Source organism: Enhydra lutris, unplaced genomic scaffold, assembly GCF_002288905.1.
Source record: "Enhydra lutris kenyoni isolate GAN:26980312 unplaced genomic scaffold, ASM228890v2 scaffoldscaffold23, whole genome shotgun sequence".
Taxonomy (NCBI): domain Eukaryota; kingdom Metazoa; phylum Chordata; class Mammalia; order Carnivora; family Mustelidae; genus Enhydra; species Enhydra lutris.
In genome coordinates, this window is record NW_019154107.1 from 13,674,634 (window position 1) to 13,689,507 (window position 14,874).

A 14,874-nucleotide genomic window follows, 5' to 3' on the forward strand; every position below is an offset into this window, starting at 1 on the left:
TCAGGAGACAAAATTAAAGAAGACTTAAGAGAAAACTGTTGTCTCACGAAGAGTGCATAGAGTATATGAATTGCTAATGGAGATTTTCAAGAAGAGGTCCTACTAGGCCTACTTTAATGAATTAGATAAGGCTCATTTCTAATTAACAGCATCTATTTGCATGCAAACAATGAGCTAAGGTCTTTAAAAAACAATTTCTTCCCTTAAGTACATTTAGGAATGCTTCCCATTAGCTTATTTACACCATTAATTTGCTTGGCAAACTAGCATAGATTCTGCACAGGTAAACTTTGGTTCAAAACATCAGAAGTAGAAGCACTGAAATGAATAAGAAGGTACAGATTTTACATGAGTATTGCACAAAAAGTGCTTTTTAAGAGACCTAGCCTTACTTTGAACCTTTGATGTATAACTGAAAGAGATTTTTGTGTCCTTACAAAAGGAACGTGAAAACATTTTCCCCTAGGACTGCTTGCCAGAAAGATGCCAGCCATTGTTTTAGAAAGGGTTACTGCCCACATTTTGGTTTCTGCACATCATTCCCCACTAAAAGATTTAAATCAGAGGCCCTTGCAGAAATGGTTGATTCCAAACCTAAGTCAGGGAGAGTACACAGTGAGCATGGGGCATTGAAGCCAGAAGCTTGAACAAGCTCCCGCTGGTCAAATTTAATAAAGGTGAATATCAACAAGAAGAATAACTATAATTTATTATAACATACTGAATAAGTAAGAATCCATAAACCCATACTGATATCAAGGAGAAAAGTGAAAGCTTTTCTTTTTAAATAGAGGAAATTAGCTTGTAGGATCATGTCAGAATTCAGAAAAAAAATTACCATTTTGCAACCCTAATGTAGTAAGTTCCAGAAGGATCATCAAAGGATATTAAAGCCATTAGATGATTTCTTAATTTCAAAAAAAAAAAATACTTTGCAACTAAAGATTTGTTGGCCACCATCTAAACCATGTGATCAAACTTAGCAGCATTTATAGCAGGACCACCTCATTTTATGACTTCCTGATGTGATTTGAAGTACATACCATCTCTTATGAAATGTTCTTGCCAAAAACATTTGACTAGTATCTTTTCAAGTCTCAACAACCAGTTTACAGAAAAATACAGTGAATAGAGAACAAACTAAATGACATAATGAGGAAAAAAAATTGAGATGAATCCAGAAAGGTGACATTTTTTTTTTCTGAGGATATTGCACCAGACTCTTCCAAATGTCAGTATCAGTAAAAAGAAAAATAATGTGGAAGAGCTATTTCCCACTAAAAGAGACTGAAGAACGGTGCCTCGGTGACTCAGTTGGTTAAGTTTCAGCTCAGGTTATGATTTCAGGGTCGTGAGATCAAGACTTGAGTAGGGCTCCACACTCAGCATGGAGTCTGCTTGAGATTCTCTCTCCCTCTGACCCTCTCCCTGCTCCTGCTCTAGCTTTCTCTAAAATATGTAAATAAAATCTTTATAAATAAATAAACAAACAAGACTGAAGAAACACAATAACTGAAGGGGATCATAATATGCCACTTGGGCACAAGAATTATTTTGAGTGGAAGGCCACTGGGAAATAGCAGAAACAGGAAAAGCTCTCTACCCAGTGTATTTCTGCCTTAAGGCAGGGCATATATTTCTTGTGGAGGTGTTCCCCCACCCCTTTTCTGGACCAGGAAGAGCAGACAACTTTTTATCACTTGAGAGAGCAGCATGGACTTGAATTTACTTATTACTGAAATGTCTGTATCTTCCATTAGTTTCCCCATATATTTGCCACCCTGCAATATATCACCCGTAGAAGCCTAAACCCCTTTCCTTTGTCTTGTCACCTACCTACAATTTAATTGCTCTTTGTTAAAATGGTATTTAAGCTCTTAAGCACTTCTTTGGCATTTTCAGTTCTTTCCCCTGAAGCCCCCTGTGCCACGTTAAAAAATTAACATCAAATAAAATTTGTACACATTTTCTCCTATTAATGTGTCTTTTGTCAATTTAACTTGCCGTCTCCAGATATTAAAGCTAAGATGGTAGAGGAGAAAGGTTTGTTTTTCCCTCTCCCACAAAACTAAATGCATTACATAAAACATGAGGGGACATTGGTATGAAATACTCAAATAATGATATGAAAGACATTCTTGAGTTATTCAGTCAATTTGGATATGGTCAGGATATTAAATAATAAGGTATTATGTTTAATTTTCTTGAGCATGGTAAACAAGCACAGCTATCCTATTCTAAGGAAATGCATTGTGAAGTATTTAGGGGTGCAGCATAAGGGTGTTTATAATTTACTTGCATATGTTAAAACAACAAAAAATATGTGTGTGTGTGTGTGTGTGTGTGTGTGTGTGTGTGAGATTCCCTATATTAAATAAAGGAACATATGGAGGAGGTAGGGAAAGGGAGAAAAAAAAGCAAAAATGGCAAAATGTTAACTGTTGAATCTAGGGATTTAGAAGAAGAAGGTATATGGATATTTTTTATGCTACTTTTTCCAACTTTTCTATATACTTATAATTTTTTATTTGCAGTGTTGGGAAAAGAAAAATTTCAAGCAGTGTATTCAATCAGGTGACATTTAAATTAAAACTCTTATTCTTCTCTCTGTAAGTACAATAATTGCTTTATCTCTACAATGGTGGAGACAATACCATATTTGCCTTAGGAAAAAGGAGAGATAAATACTTGAGATCATTTTTTATTGCTATGGATTATGATTCAATGATTCCTCAATTTAGGGATTCTATTTCTCATCATCTTGATGCACTCTTCCATTCAATCTTTTATCAGCTGATAATTATTCTAAGTAAAATGGCCTCCCTTATGATTTAAGCTATCAATTGCTCAAAGGCCTGACTACCCACATTCCCTTAACTGGTACATCTCCTGGAATACTTCAGAAAAAAGGAATGTATGAAGATAGCGATGACATCATTAAAAGGACTGAGACCACAGTACATGATAATGAGGTCTGGGTAGATAAACAGCTGGCTAGAAATAGTTAAGATCCTTTGTTCCCTATGCCATAGAGCCCTCTGGCAATCTGGTGAAGCCTGGGACTCTTCTCAGAATCATGTTTTTAAGTCCAGAATATAAAGTACTGAGAACTCCAAAAAAGTCAGTTGTATTGAAATATAATTATAAAACTAGTAGAAAAAAAATTTTTTGTGATATAGCAATACATGTGCTTGTTTATTATTAACACATTAAAATTAACACATTATGATAAATTTTCATTTGCATCTTCTTCATTTAAAAAGACCACATTGGTGGTTAAGCCACCATTAAATTCATTATGTTGTCATGCTTAAACCCATAGATGTTAACCAGTTCCTCTGTTACATAATTGAGGCAACAGTGAATTTTCTACCTTCAACTGTATACCTAATTGAATGCATTTTACACTTCATTTACTTCCAACATAAATTAACCTTAATGGATGTCCACTGCTATTTGAATTTGTTCTGGGAATTTTCTGTTCATATTTCTGATATCTTGGATTTTCAAAAAGAAGGGTTTAAAATTATGTAGCTGTAAGTCTCCAAACAGTTTTGCAGACTTTTTTTTTTTTGCTTAAATTGTGTACTTTCTTTTGTATGTGTACATGGACAAGGAAACATGAAATATGTCCAACAGCTACATTTAAAGCCCATTGCAAACTGAGAATACTGATGTCAACTTGAATAGTCACCTTATTTTCCACCTGTGCAATAAATAACTTCTATTTCCTGCCGACTTCTCCTTGGGTGGCAGTAAAGGCAAGCCATTGATTAATAACAGTTTCATGATTACAGCTCTCCCACAATTGTTAACATATTCTCTCTCCCTTTCTCTCTCTCTCCTTCTCTCTCTCTCTCTCTATATATATATATAAATATATATATTTATTCTCTCTCTTTCTATATATATATATGTATATATATATATTACTTTTACTTTATTTGCTACTGGAAGCTTGGAAATAGCTATTAGTGTATTGGTAGAAAAGGTACTTCTATTTTATTATTATTTTATAGTTCACAAAATTTAAATGATACAAAAATTCTGAGGAAGTATGCCACAAAACTGATCTCAGTGGAAATTTAAATATGCTAACATTTATTTTTAAAATGTAGCGTGAAGTAGACAACTTTAAAAGCTGAGTTAAAAAAAAAACCCTCAAGGAAGCTGATCTTGACTTTTTAAAACACAAAAGTGCAATATTTAATGTAGGTCAAAATGTTTAAATGGGAGAAATATTTCTAACCAATTACAGCCAAATCCCTAGCTGTAATTAACCTACAATTTGCATAATATTTCACCACAGTGTCAGCATACACCACTTTCTTATAAACTTAGATCAAAAGTTTTAGAGCTTATTCGGTGAAACAGGCATAATGCTCTATCTTTCTAAGTTCTGATTTTCATTTAGAAGTCAGTACCAGGTCACTTTTTCACCTGAATCTTTAAAAACTTGTTATCAGAGAAAATATTGAAGTGTTGTATTTAAATATTATATGAGCACGCCTGGGTGGCTCAGTTGGTTAAGCGTCTGCCTTTGGCTCAGGTCACGATCCCAGGGTCCTGGGAGTGAGTCCCTCATCGGGCTCCCTGCTCAGCAGAGAGCCTGCTTCTCCCTCTCCCTCTGCCCCTGCCTTCCACTCTGCCTACTTGTGCTCTATCTTTAGGTCAAGTAAATTAAAAAAATCTTAAAAAAATAAACATTATATGACAATGATATTTAAAAATGAGAAATAGTACTTTATATGTAATAAAGAAAAAAATAATCTTCCAACCCATTTAATCTACTTTATGAATTCAAGTTGTTAATTTTTAGAGCACACTATGCATTTTTTTTCTTAATTTGCCCATTTGTTAACATTTTAGACTGTATTGACTTTAGTTCAGAAGTGATATTATACAGGTTTAAACCTGCTCATAGTATAAACATATTAGTTATTTAAGTAATGATATAGTTCTGTGTTTAATAGAGAGATTTCAATGTGGGAAAAATTGTGTAATTTTCCCAAGGAAGCAGTTTCACCCCAAAGTTTAGATCTTTATTTTCCATTATCTGTATAAAAATTACAATTATTTTCTAAGCCAAGATTCAAACTAAAAATGTTTTTAGATGATGCTATTATTTTTAAACTTTATCAAGATGTGTATGTGTGTGTATAGGTCAAATAAGCATCCTTTTTGTAGAGGAATACGAATTCTGTCTACTTTTTGAATAATGCAACAGGAGCAAAGGCGCCAAGAGGAGGTGGGCAAAGACAATGGACCTAATTCTGAAACCTTTCTAATACATCCTCACCAAAGACATTCATCAATGTGTTGCCCTAGCTTTCTGAATATTAAAATCCACCTATTATGTAGATGATAGGTAGGAAGCAAGAGCTTGGCAATAGAAGGGAGTTTTCATTGTTCAAAACAATAGTCTCATTTGGTAAATAAAGGCCAAGTCCTCCCTTATGGAACAGGAAACATTAGCATCAACAACTGGAAGCATAATACAAAATCCCATTTATAAAAATATCTATTGCCTTCCAAGTGTGGCAGCATACATTTGGCATTCTGGGCTTTCAGTACCTTCCAAAGGAAAGTTAAAAGATGACTGAATTCAACAATAAACTTTCTGAGGTTTTGTTTTCCCCTTTATTTATTTTTATTTTTTTAAATCCCCCCCCTTTGGATTTGACAGCCCAAGTCCCTCTTCAAGCATGTACTGACAAATGTAGTAGGACTAAAAAGTAAATATGACCCTCTTGGTTTGAGCATCAATGTCATACTTACAGCTGTTCAAAATTCTAGCCAAATAGCAGTCTTTCCTGTAAAATAGTCACTTATAATTTTTTTGTCATCTTTTTTCAAATAAATGAGCCTCAGCTTGTTAAAACCAAAATATACCAAAGATATTCCTGTTTGAACAATCACTTGGTATTTAAAACTTGAAAGTTTAAAAGAGCAAAGTGTTGTCTATTTCACTAGCAGCAGCTATATATTTTAGTACACGAGAAACAAAACAAATTCATTATTGCTACTGATTAACAGTTGAGGGGTTCCTTCCCCCTAGTGCCTTTCACCCTCGTTCCAATCTTTCAGAGTCTTTTTGAGAGGACAGCTAAAATAGCTCCACTAAAATTTTAGGATTCCTATTTTTATCTGTCTTACCTACCTCTTTTTTCTTTCTGCCAGCTGTTTGCAGACCTCCTGCCACCGCAGATTCAGGCTTCCTAGTTTTTCCTGTAGAATGCTGGCATCTGGTTTTGAGGACTGTTGAATTATTTCTTCCCCAGTCGCATTCAATACCCTGACAACAGTTTGCCGCTGTCCGATGCCATCCTGGAGTTCCTGTAAGATACCAAAAAGGCACAACAAAAATGAAGCCCTACGTCCTTTTATTTGAGAAAAGATTTAACAATGTGCTACCACATGTGGTTCTACCGGGAGAGAAAGAAATAAAAAAGCACCTTGTGAAAGTTTCTCTATGAAACTGACATGCCTATATCCAAAGGCTACAAGACAGAAAGACACCTTTTATGTGTCAGTGAAAAAGCACCCTCTCAGTTCAGCTCTGGTCTTTGTATTTGTAAAGCTTGTCAGCTAGACGATGTTATAATGTCCTACAAATCAATTAGTTGGAAACCTTCTCAAGAGCAAATTTGATTTCTTGTCCCCACAAGGATGTTCCATGTTTAATAGTCTATGAAGTGTTGTAAAATTTCAACATGAAAAAAGTATTTGGATTTCTTAATGAGTGTCGATAGGAGAGGTGAAAAAGAACAAACATAGGTTAGTCACAATATTAAAAAAAAAAAAAAACCTCTAGAGATATTTAGGCAAAATTTCATTGCTGTATTAGAAGGAAATTTATTTCAAATTCTGTTTCCATCAAGGTATTTTGCATTATAAAATGACATAAAACAGAATTAATTGCTTTCAGGGGCAGCCTATCAAAAAATCCCTGAGGTACAGTGATAAATTTAAAAATAATCTATAGCCACCAGAACATTTTTATTAGTCATTGATGGTGTCAAGATTAAATATCTTCCACTTTCTATCCTGAATGAAATTTTAAGAATATCAGAAAAGGAGTGTTATTAAAAAAGAGATTATTACAACCAAATATAAATAAAAAGAAAAACGCTTTTTACCATTACATAAAAATGGCACTCTACTTTTTTTTTTTTTTTAAGATCATCCAGAGTGTTTTAGGCAATTAAAATAATCCAATACTGAATCTGGAGTTTAGAAAATGAAACAATCTGAGAACTTGAGATCCCTACCATGTTTAAATCAAAAGGATTCCCAAATCCCTATGTACTAATAGGATAAAGTCACTACAAAGAACGCTCTCCTGATAGATGTGATTCTCATGATCAAATATTCTTATATTTCCCTGTCTTTTCAGCCAATACCATACATACAGTAAATGTCAGTCCATACTTGCCAAATAAATGAAAGGATGTATGCCTTCTGACACTGGGTCAAATCTCTCTAAGACTCTTATTCCACATAAAGAAATTTTTTTTACTACTTTTGTGTAACATTACTTTGAATACTAGAATTTCTGGTAGTATAACTAGCAGTTATAAGACTCAGTCAATCAGCAAAAATGGTAACAAGGCCATTATTCCAGGGACAGAGAGCCTCAAATGAACATAAAACTATGCAGTTATTGAACTGGTCACAAGCCTTTCTCACCATTCTCTCTTACATGTACATGAGATATGTTCTAGTAAACATGTGATATTTCCTCGCAACTAGTTGATTTTGCACCATTACTTGAATCTCACTCTTTATCATTCATTCACACCAGGGTGGTGTGTGACACTCTCTGTTACTTCTTTAGTAATGGGACATTCATTCATATCAAACGTGTCTATATTCTATCATACCGTGTGTTCACTGAGGTCAGAGATTGTGTCCCATTCATGATTATGGCCTTAATGCTTAGTCCAGTATCTGGCTCATGGGAGGTTTCAGTAACTATCTGTTGAGGGAACACACACATGTCTAATTAAAGGAAGTGGGGGAGGAAGGGAGACATTCAGTTTCCTCATTGTCAGAGTATCATTAGTATTAATACTTATCATTGGGCCTCCTAGAGATTCAAAGAAATAAGTTCCATTTTCCAGGTTTCAGGCAGTATATAATCTAGCTGAAGAGATGCGACACAGCTGTGAAGGATAATTTGTTGTACTCCATATAAGAGAGAAAGCAAGATAAATGATGCACCAGAAAGAGGGATGATTTCAGTGGAAGGATGAAGAGGAGATGCCTCTGGGGGGATGTGAAATATGAAGAATGGGTAGACCTGAGAAACGTGGAGGGTTGAGGGGGTGGCGAGTGAATGGCAGGAGGCAAGGCCTAAGGTGTGCCATTTCCATGATGCGAAGAAGAGTATGTATTTGGGCTCCATGTCACTGTGGGAGTGGGAGTGCAGGGAGAGGGGCAACCCTGGGTGGATCTTGGGCCTCAGCAGAGAGGACTTGGCTTTTCATTACAGAGTTTGCAATACTCTGGGTTGCAAAAGAAAGTAACTTTCTTTGTAAATATAGGACTACCAGAGCTAGGATAATCCTGAGGCAGAGTTCAGGCTAATGTTAAGACAGGGACACAGGGAAAACACTAGAATAGGATTCTGGGAGACTGGTATTGGAGTAAGACTAGACTTTTGATAATGCACCTAGAAAGGAAAAAATAAACCCAATACACTGTTAGGGGAGAATCTACAGGGTTTGCAAACTAGCTTGATCATGCAATTATGCTTGACTACTGGAATGGGAAAATCCTTGCTGAAAAGACTAAGTAAGGAAAGTAAAGGGGAAAGCTTAAGACACCGATTTGTCCTTCAGTGGTGTCCAATATCCACACTTATTAGTAATATTTTTAAAAAATGCCTGAGTACGTATTAGATGTATGCTATAGCATTGTGCCTTAAATTTTATTTTTACTTTTTTAAAAGATTGTATTTATTTATTTGACAGAGAGAGATAGAGCACAAGCAAGGGGAGTAGCAGGCAGAGGGAGAGAGAAGCAGGATCGATCCCAGGACCCTATGATCATGACCTGAGCCAAAGGCAGATGCTTAACAACTGAGCCACCCAGGTGCTCCACATCTCAAAATCTAAAGTGCACAAGAATCTCCTAGGGAACTTGCCAGACTGCTGCATTCTGGTTTAGTGGGTCTACGGAGGGCCCAAATTCCTCTACTTCTAACAAGCTTCATGGGGACACCAATACTGTTGGTCTAGGTATGTCGTCACACTGAGCAGTCAGATGACAGAATCTTTGTTAAGTAATCAAAGAATTCTTGTTGGTGGTTTATAATGCTATCAACTAAAGCTGCTTCAGAATTTTTATATCTGCTCCTTTACTTTGTATTTCTGATCTTGGCCCTTCATGGCTGATGGCTATAGTAACTTTTACAACCCAATTGTAGAATCAACAAAGGTTTTATTATTTCTACTTCCCAGATAAAAGATAGAATTGAACAGCTAAGAATAAAGCAATAATTTAAAATTGTTAGATCTACATCTCATTTATATAGAGTCCCAAACCAGGGCCTTCAGGTTTTTTAATTTTGTGAAAGAAGAGCTCATTAAATAGTCTATTGCTTTTGTGTGAGAAGATTTTGTAATCAGGAGTTTACATTTCAGTGTATGATCTACTCGAGGAGAGCTTTCAGTAATAAAGCATAAGACAGTGAAATAATAATGGATCAAAACAGGAAGTAAAAAATTGTAGTGATGTTTTATGTTAGCCTCTGAGCCTGAAGAAGATAAAATTTGATGTAACAAATTAAATGTAAAACCTCAATCAACTTTATTCACTCAGGGAAAAACAAATTAATTTTAATTCTATAGCTTCTAAATATTTTAAGCACTAAGTTATTCACTACCAGTGAAATTTTCAAGCTTTGATATACTAATGTTCTGTTGTCATAGGCATCCTTATCTATTTCTCTGGCAATTAACATCTAGTTTTAGTTTTCGACAGAAAGAGAATCATAATTAAATCTATTGGATTATTCATCACAGTTAGAAAGCTTATTGTGTTTTGATTCTGATACGAGGCATCATTCTTTTTTTTTTTTAAGATTTTATTTATTCATTTGACAGAGAGAGAGAAAAGGAAGCAGGGGGGCCGGGAAGGGGAGAGCCCGATGCGGGACTCGATCCCAGGACCCTGAGATCATGACCTGAGCCAAAGGCAGCGGCTTAACCCACTGAGCCACCCAGGCGCCCCCGAGGCATCATTCTTTTTTCTTTTTTTTTAATTTATTTGACAGATCACAAGTAGGCAGAGAGGCAGGCAGAGAGAGAGGAAGGGAAGCAGGCTCCATGCTGAGCAGAGAGCCGGACGCGGGACTCAATCCAAGGACCCTGAGATCATGACCTGAGCTGAAGGCAGAGGCTTTAACCACTGAGCCACCCAGGCACCCCCCGAGGCATCATTTTTAATAAGGATTCCATATCAGACCTCCCTAGGGAACTTTTTCAAAATCTAAAAGACCAGAATTTCACCGTTGCTGACTGCATCAGAATCTCTGGAGGTAAGGGGACAAAGAAGTACAAAATAGATTCACTATTAAAGAAAAAGTAGGCAAGAGACTCTTGGAAGGGGCGAGTGAGCAGGAGAGATATGTTTTATAGTTACTGCATTATCTCAACTTTTTGTATGCTCCTTAAATTGAGAAATGTTCCTAAATTACGGAAAATGACACATACATTTAAGTCCCTCAAGTCTGGTCAAATTGAGAGGAAAGTAAGAGAAATTATGGGCAAGGAAGAACTGTTACATTTCTCAGAAGAGAGAGTATGAGGCAAAAGCAGCCAGTTTGTTTTATACAAAAACATTACATACATTTTTAAAAAAGTGTATTTGCCAAACTTTTCAAAACTGTATGAAAGCAAAGCAGAATAAATGGAACATAAAATGTGACCAATAAAGAAAAAGAATAAGCTAAGAAGCAGTTATGGGAAATTGTACAATGACAAATTGGGTAATCTAAGTAGGAGTTAAAGAATTGGCTAAATACCACAAACTAGGCAGAAAAGGAAGACGGAAGGGACAAAAAGAGATTGGGAGAAAAGATCAAGACTGAGGAAAACTGAATAGGAAAAAAAAAAAAAACCTTCTTTGAACAAGTAGATATACTTCCGTCAAGAATACAATCCTGTGATTTAATTGTAATTTTGTTAAAGATTTCCTTGGAGGCAGATTAAGCATGGACTCCATTCACTCATGGGTCACGTGAAAATATGGAAACATACGAACATTATGGACACTGGTGAAACTGCTGGAGAAACTTCTACTGTGATATTATAAAAATATGATGCATTATGTTTTACTGCTTTACTCTTTCTGTCCTGCTTACGATCATTCCCACTGTTTTCTCTTAGTGGCTAGAATTCAAGTAAGAGTCTCAAAAATAGTTTCTGGTTTTTTTCTCAAAGATAAATTAAATGAGCCTATTTTTGATGTTGATTCTCAGCAGTACATAGTCACCACTGTCTTTAGAGGTTTCAATATGCCTCAAAAAGTAGTCAAATTTTATCATATGATGAATATTTATAAGGAAGCAATGTAAATGGACAAAATAGCCAACCATACAACAGGCTCAGCGACAAGACACATTCAACCTAGCCCATTCATTGACTGGCTGACTCCATCCTGGTGGAAGACCTGGTGACCCATGGAGAGGATCTTATGATGACAGTGACAAGCACTGAAAGATGGCTGAAATTTGGGAAATGCAGGATTTAAAAGAGGGAGAGAAAGATAAGAGTAGAAAAATGGTGGATCTAAAAAAGGACTGAGGGGCATCTGGGTGGCTCAGTGGGTTAAGTGTCTGCCTTTGGCTCAAATCATGATCCTGGGGTCCTGGGATTGAGCCCCCCATCAGGCTCCCTGCTTAGCAGGGAACCCGCTTCTCCTTCTGCCCCTTGCCCTAGTTCATGCTCTCTTTCCCAAATAAATAAATAAAATCTAAAAAAAAAAAAGTGAAAAAAAAGGAGGGGAAAAAAAAGGAAACATGGCCTAGAGAAATGACAAATTTTGAGTAAAGAATGAAAGTGGTAGGAGGCAAGAAGCAAGTCCAAGTTTGGGCACCGAGAATGAGGATATGGAGAATGATGCCTACCTATTAACCACAAGCTAAGTTCCAAACACTAGCCTACCAACGTAGGCCTAAAGGGCCTCTGCAGCCTCTTCTCCCCTCTGCTGCTCCCCACCTTCAACCTTATCTCCAACTCCCTATAAAACTAAATGTCCTTCTACTTACTTGATGGTCCTGCTAAATTTTGCAGGTCAAAGTCATAACTCACCTGCCACGTTCAGATTAAATATTCCCTCTTTTACTGGACCCTTTAAGAGCCCAGGGAGAGCTAAGTGTCTCTCCATTGTATAGATATTTATAAAATATTTCCATTTAGTATCATTCATTGGTAGCATTCATGTCTATATTGGACTTTACATCTGAGGATTAAGTAATACTAAAATATTTTTTTCTTCTTTTGACCATAAAATATGAATCCAAATTTGAACTGTATCCCAGGTTCAACTTTCATCTGAGGACCTACCGGTCTTTTACCAGTAATTTGCAAACTAAGTCAAATCAAAGCAGAACAGTCTTTACAAAGGATCAACCCGAGATAAAATGCACCTCTTTTCCCCCTAGTCTTTCTCCTGGTCTAATTTTATTTTCATCTCAGTAAACATTTGCTGTGCTTCACGAATAATAATGCCCAAACCATATGTATGTTGTTAGTTTGTTGCAGGACTTGGAGGCAGGAAAGGGGGTGGGAATCTTGTTAGATTTTATCTAATACCCTTTTTTCCTGGGTGGTATGACAGCAGATATGCTTGTTGGTACATGTACACTTTAACTGCTCCTCATAATGGTTGCTATAAAAGAATAATGAGAATTCATTTTAGAACTAGAATTAGACTGTTCCTTTTCCCAAGCAAGCATCCTGCCAATGAACTAAAGGAAAATTATGTACAGTAGCGATTTATTTTAATGGGACATTTACCTAATATCAAATTACAATGAAATTTCCTTTGGATGTGTTTATCTCAGCCACATCAGTGATATATGCAGTCATTATTATCACCTCTGTTAATGCGTATACCAAATGGATTCATCAAAGTGCTTTAAGTACTACATGCTTTGAAAGGTTATGTCAGGCTTTTTTTTTCCTTTTCCATGAAACAATGCCCTGGGCAGAAAATCCCCAAAATATACATTCCTTAATTTCAAGCAGAGATTCCAAAAGAAGAAAAAAGTATATATGTTAAATCTCTGCCTTTGGGGCTCTGATACTGAAGACTACAAGTTCAATCCGTCCTCAGACGTGACTTGGCATTAGAACTTTAGTAAGTTTGGGTGGGCCGGGCATAAATTCTACTCTCTGAAGGAATCTGAATTAGCGGTCCTTGCTTTAAAAAAAACAAAAAACAAACAAACAAATACCAAAAAAACCCCTGTTGTTATAAAGTACACAACTTTGTAAAGTTAATAGGTTTTAGTGAGTTAAAAATCAATGATAGGCCTCTCTAGGTTCACAGATTTATTCAATCTTTCTTGGCTTCTAAATCATTCATTAGAACTTCAGGAGAACTAACTGGGAACATTTAAGAGTTGTTTTTCCTCTCTCTTTACAGGTTTGTTATGAAAACAAATGGACTTTTCTCTGATCAAAAGGAGGTTCTTTTTTATGACCATGCTTTTTTTGTTTGTTTTTTGTTTAACTGAAATGAAATTAACATACAGTGTTATATATTAGGTTCAGGTGTATAATACAATTCAGTAATCATATACATTACTCAACATTCATTGTGATTAAGTGTACTATTAATCCCCACTGTCTATTGTACCCATTCCCCCCACTCACCTCCCTTCCAAGTATCCATCCACAGATAAAGGGATATAGATGTAGTACATACATACAATGGAATATTACTCAGCCACAAAAAAGGAATGAGCTATTGCCATTTATAACAACATGGGTAAATCTATTGGGTACTATGCTAAGTAAGTCAGACAGAGAAATACAAATGCCATATGACCTCACTCATAGGTGGGTTTTAAGGAAATAACAAAGAAAGAAAGAAGACAACCCCCCCCCCCACCAGACTCTTAAATACAGAGAACATGCCTGCTCTCTTAATAAGAGATTCTGGTAATAGAACATATAACTTCAGCAATAAATTTCTTTTACAAATTATTAGGGTGGTTGTAAAAGCATGTAAGATATATCATCATGGAACATGTTGCATGCAACCAGAAAATGCTCACTCTAAGACAGAACACTTGAAAGGAGACATAGATCATTTCAAAATTCCTTCTTCTTTCTAGAGGTTTTACCAATTTGGAGCCACACACATATTTATTGAAAATCCACTTGGTGGATATAAAAAGCATAATGAGTATATGAAAAAAAGCAACATAACTGCTTTTTAAAAGCAAGATGATCTGTAAGTGAAATAAAGACTGGAAATATTTGATTAAAAGTCAAATCTCATCAGCTTTGAAAAGTTGGAGTTTCCTATTGGTACTTGCCATGCTTACAAAGTATTTTCACTAAGCGAGACATTCATTGACTGAACAACTATTTACTGAGTGCCTCCTATGGGCCAGGCACTCTGCCAGGTGCTGGTTATTGCTGCCTGCAGTAGAAGGAATGGGTTGGAGAAGCTCTGGAGTAAAAACAGGAAGACCAAGTAGGAGATGCCACTGTAGTTAAGGGAGTGGAAAAGGTAATGTGGATTGGGAAGTATTGGTAGAGATTTAGAGAAGTGGCTGCAGACAGTTGACATTTGGGAGGTAAATAGGATGTGTACATCTATCTGTGTTTGGAAGATGGGAAAAGAAATATAAAC

The 14,874-nt window shown here is 36.0% G+C and overlaps 1 protein-coding gene across 1 annotated transcript in view; it reads right to left on the reverse strand.

Moving 5' to 3' along the window:
- Positions 1–14,874, reverse strand: part of LOC111150534 (dystrophin) — a 2,087,545-nt gene that overhangs the window by 806,268 nt on the left and 1,266,403 nt on the right. The window contains exon 45 of the mRNA XM_022508030.1: positions 6,161–6,336. Within this exon, the coding sequence (XP_022363738.1) occupies positions 6,161–6,336 (176 nt within the window). The remainder of the gene's footprint in view (positions 1–6,160; positions 6,337–14,874) is intronic.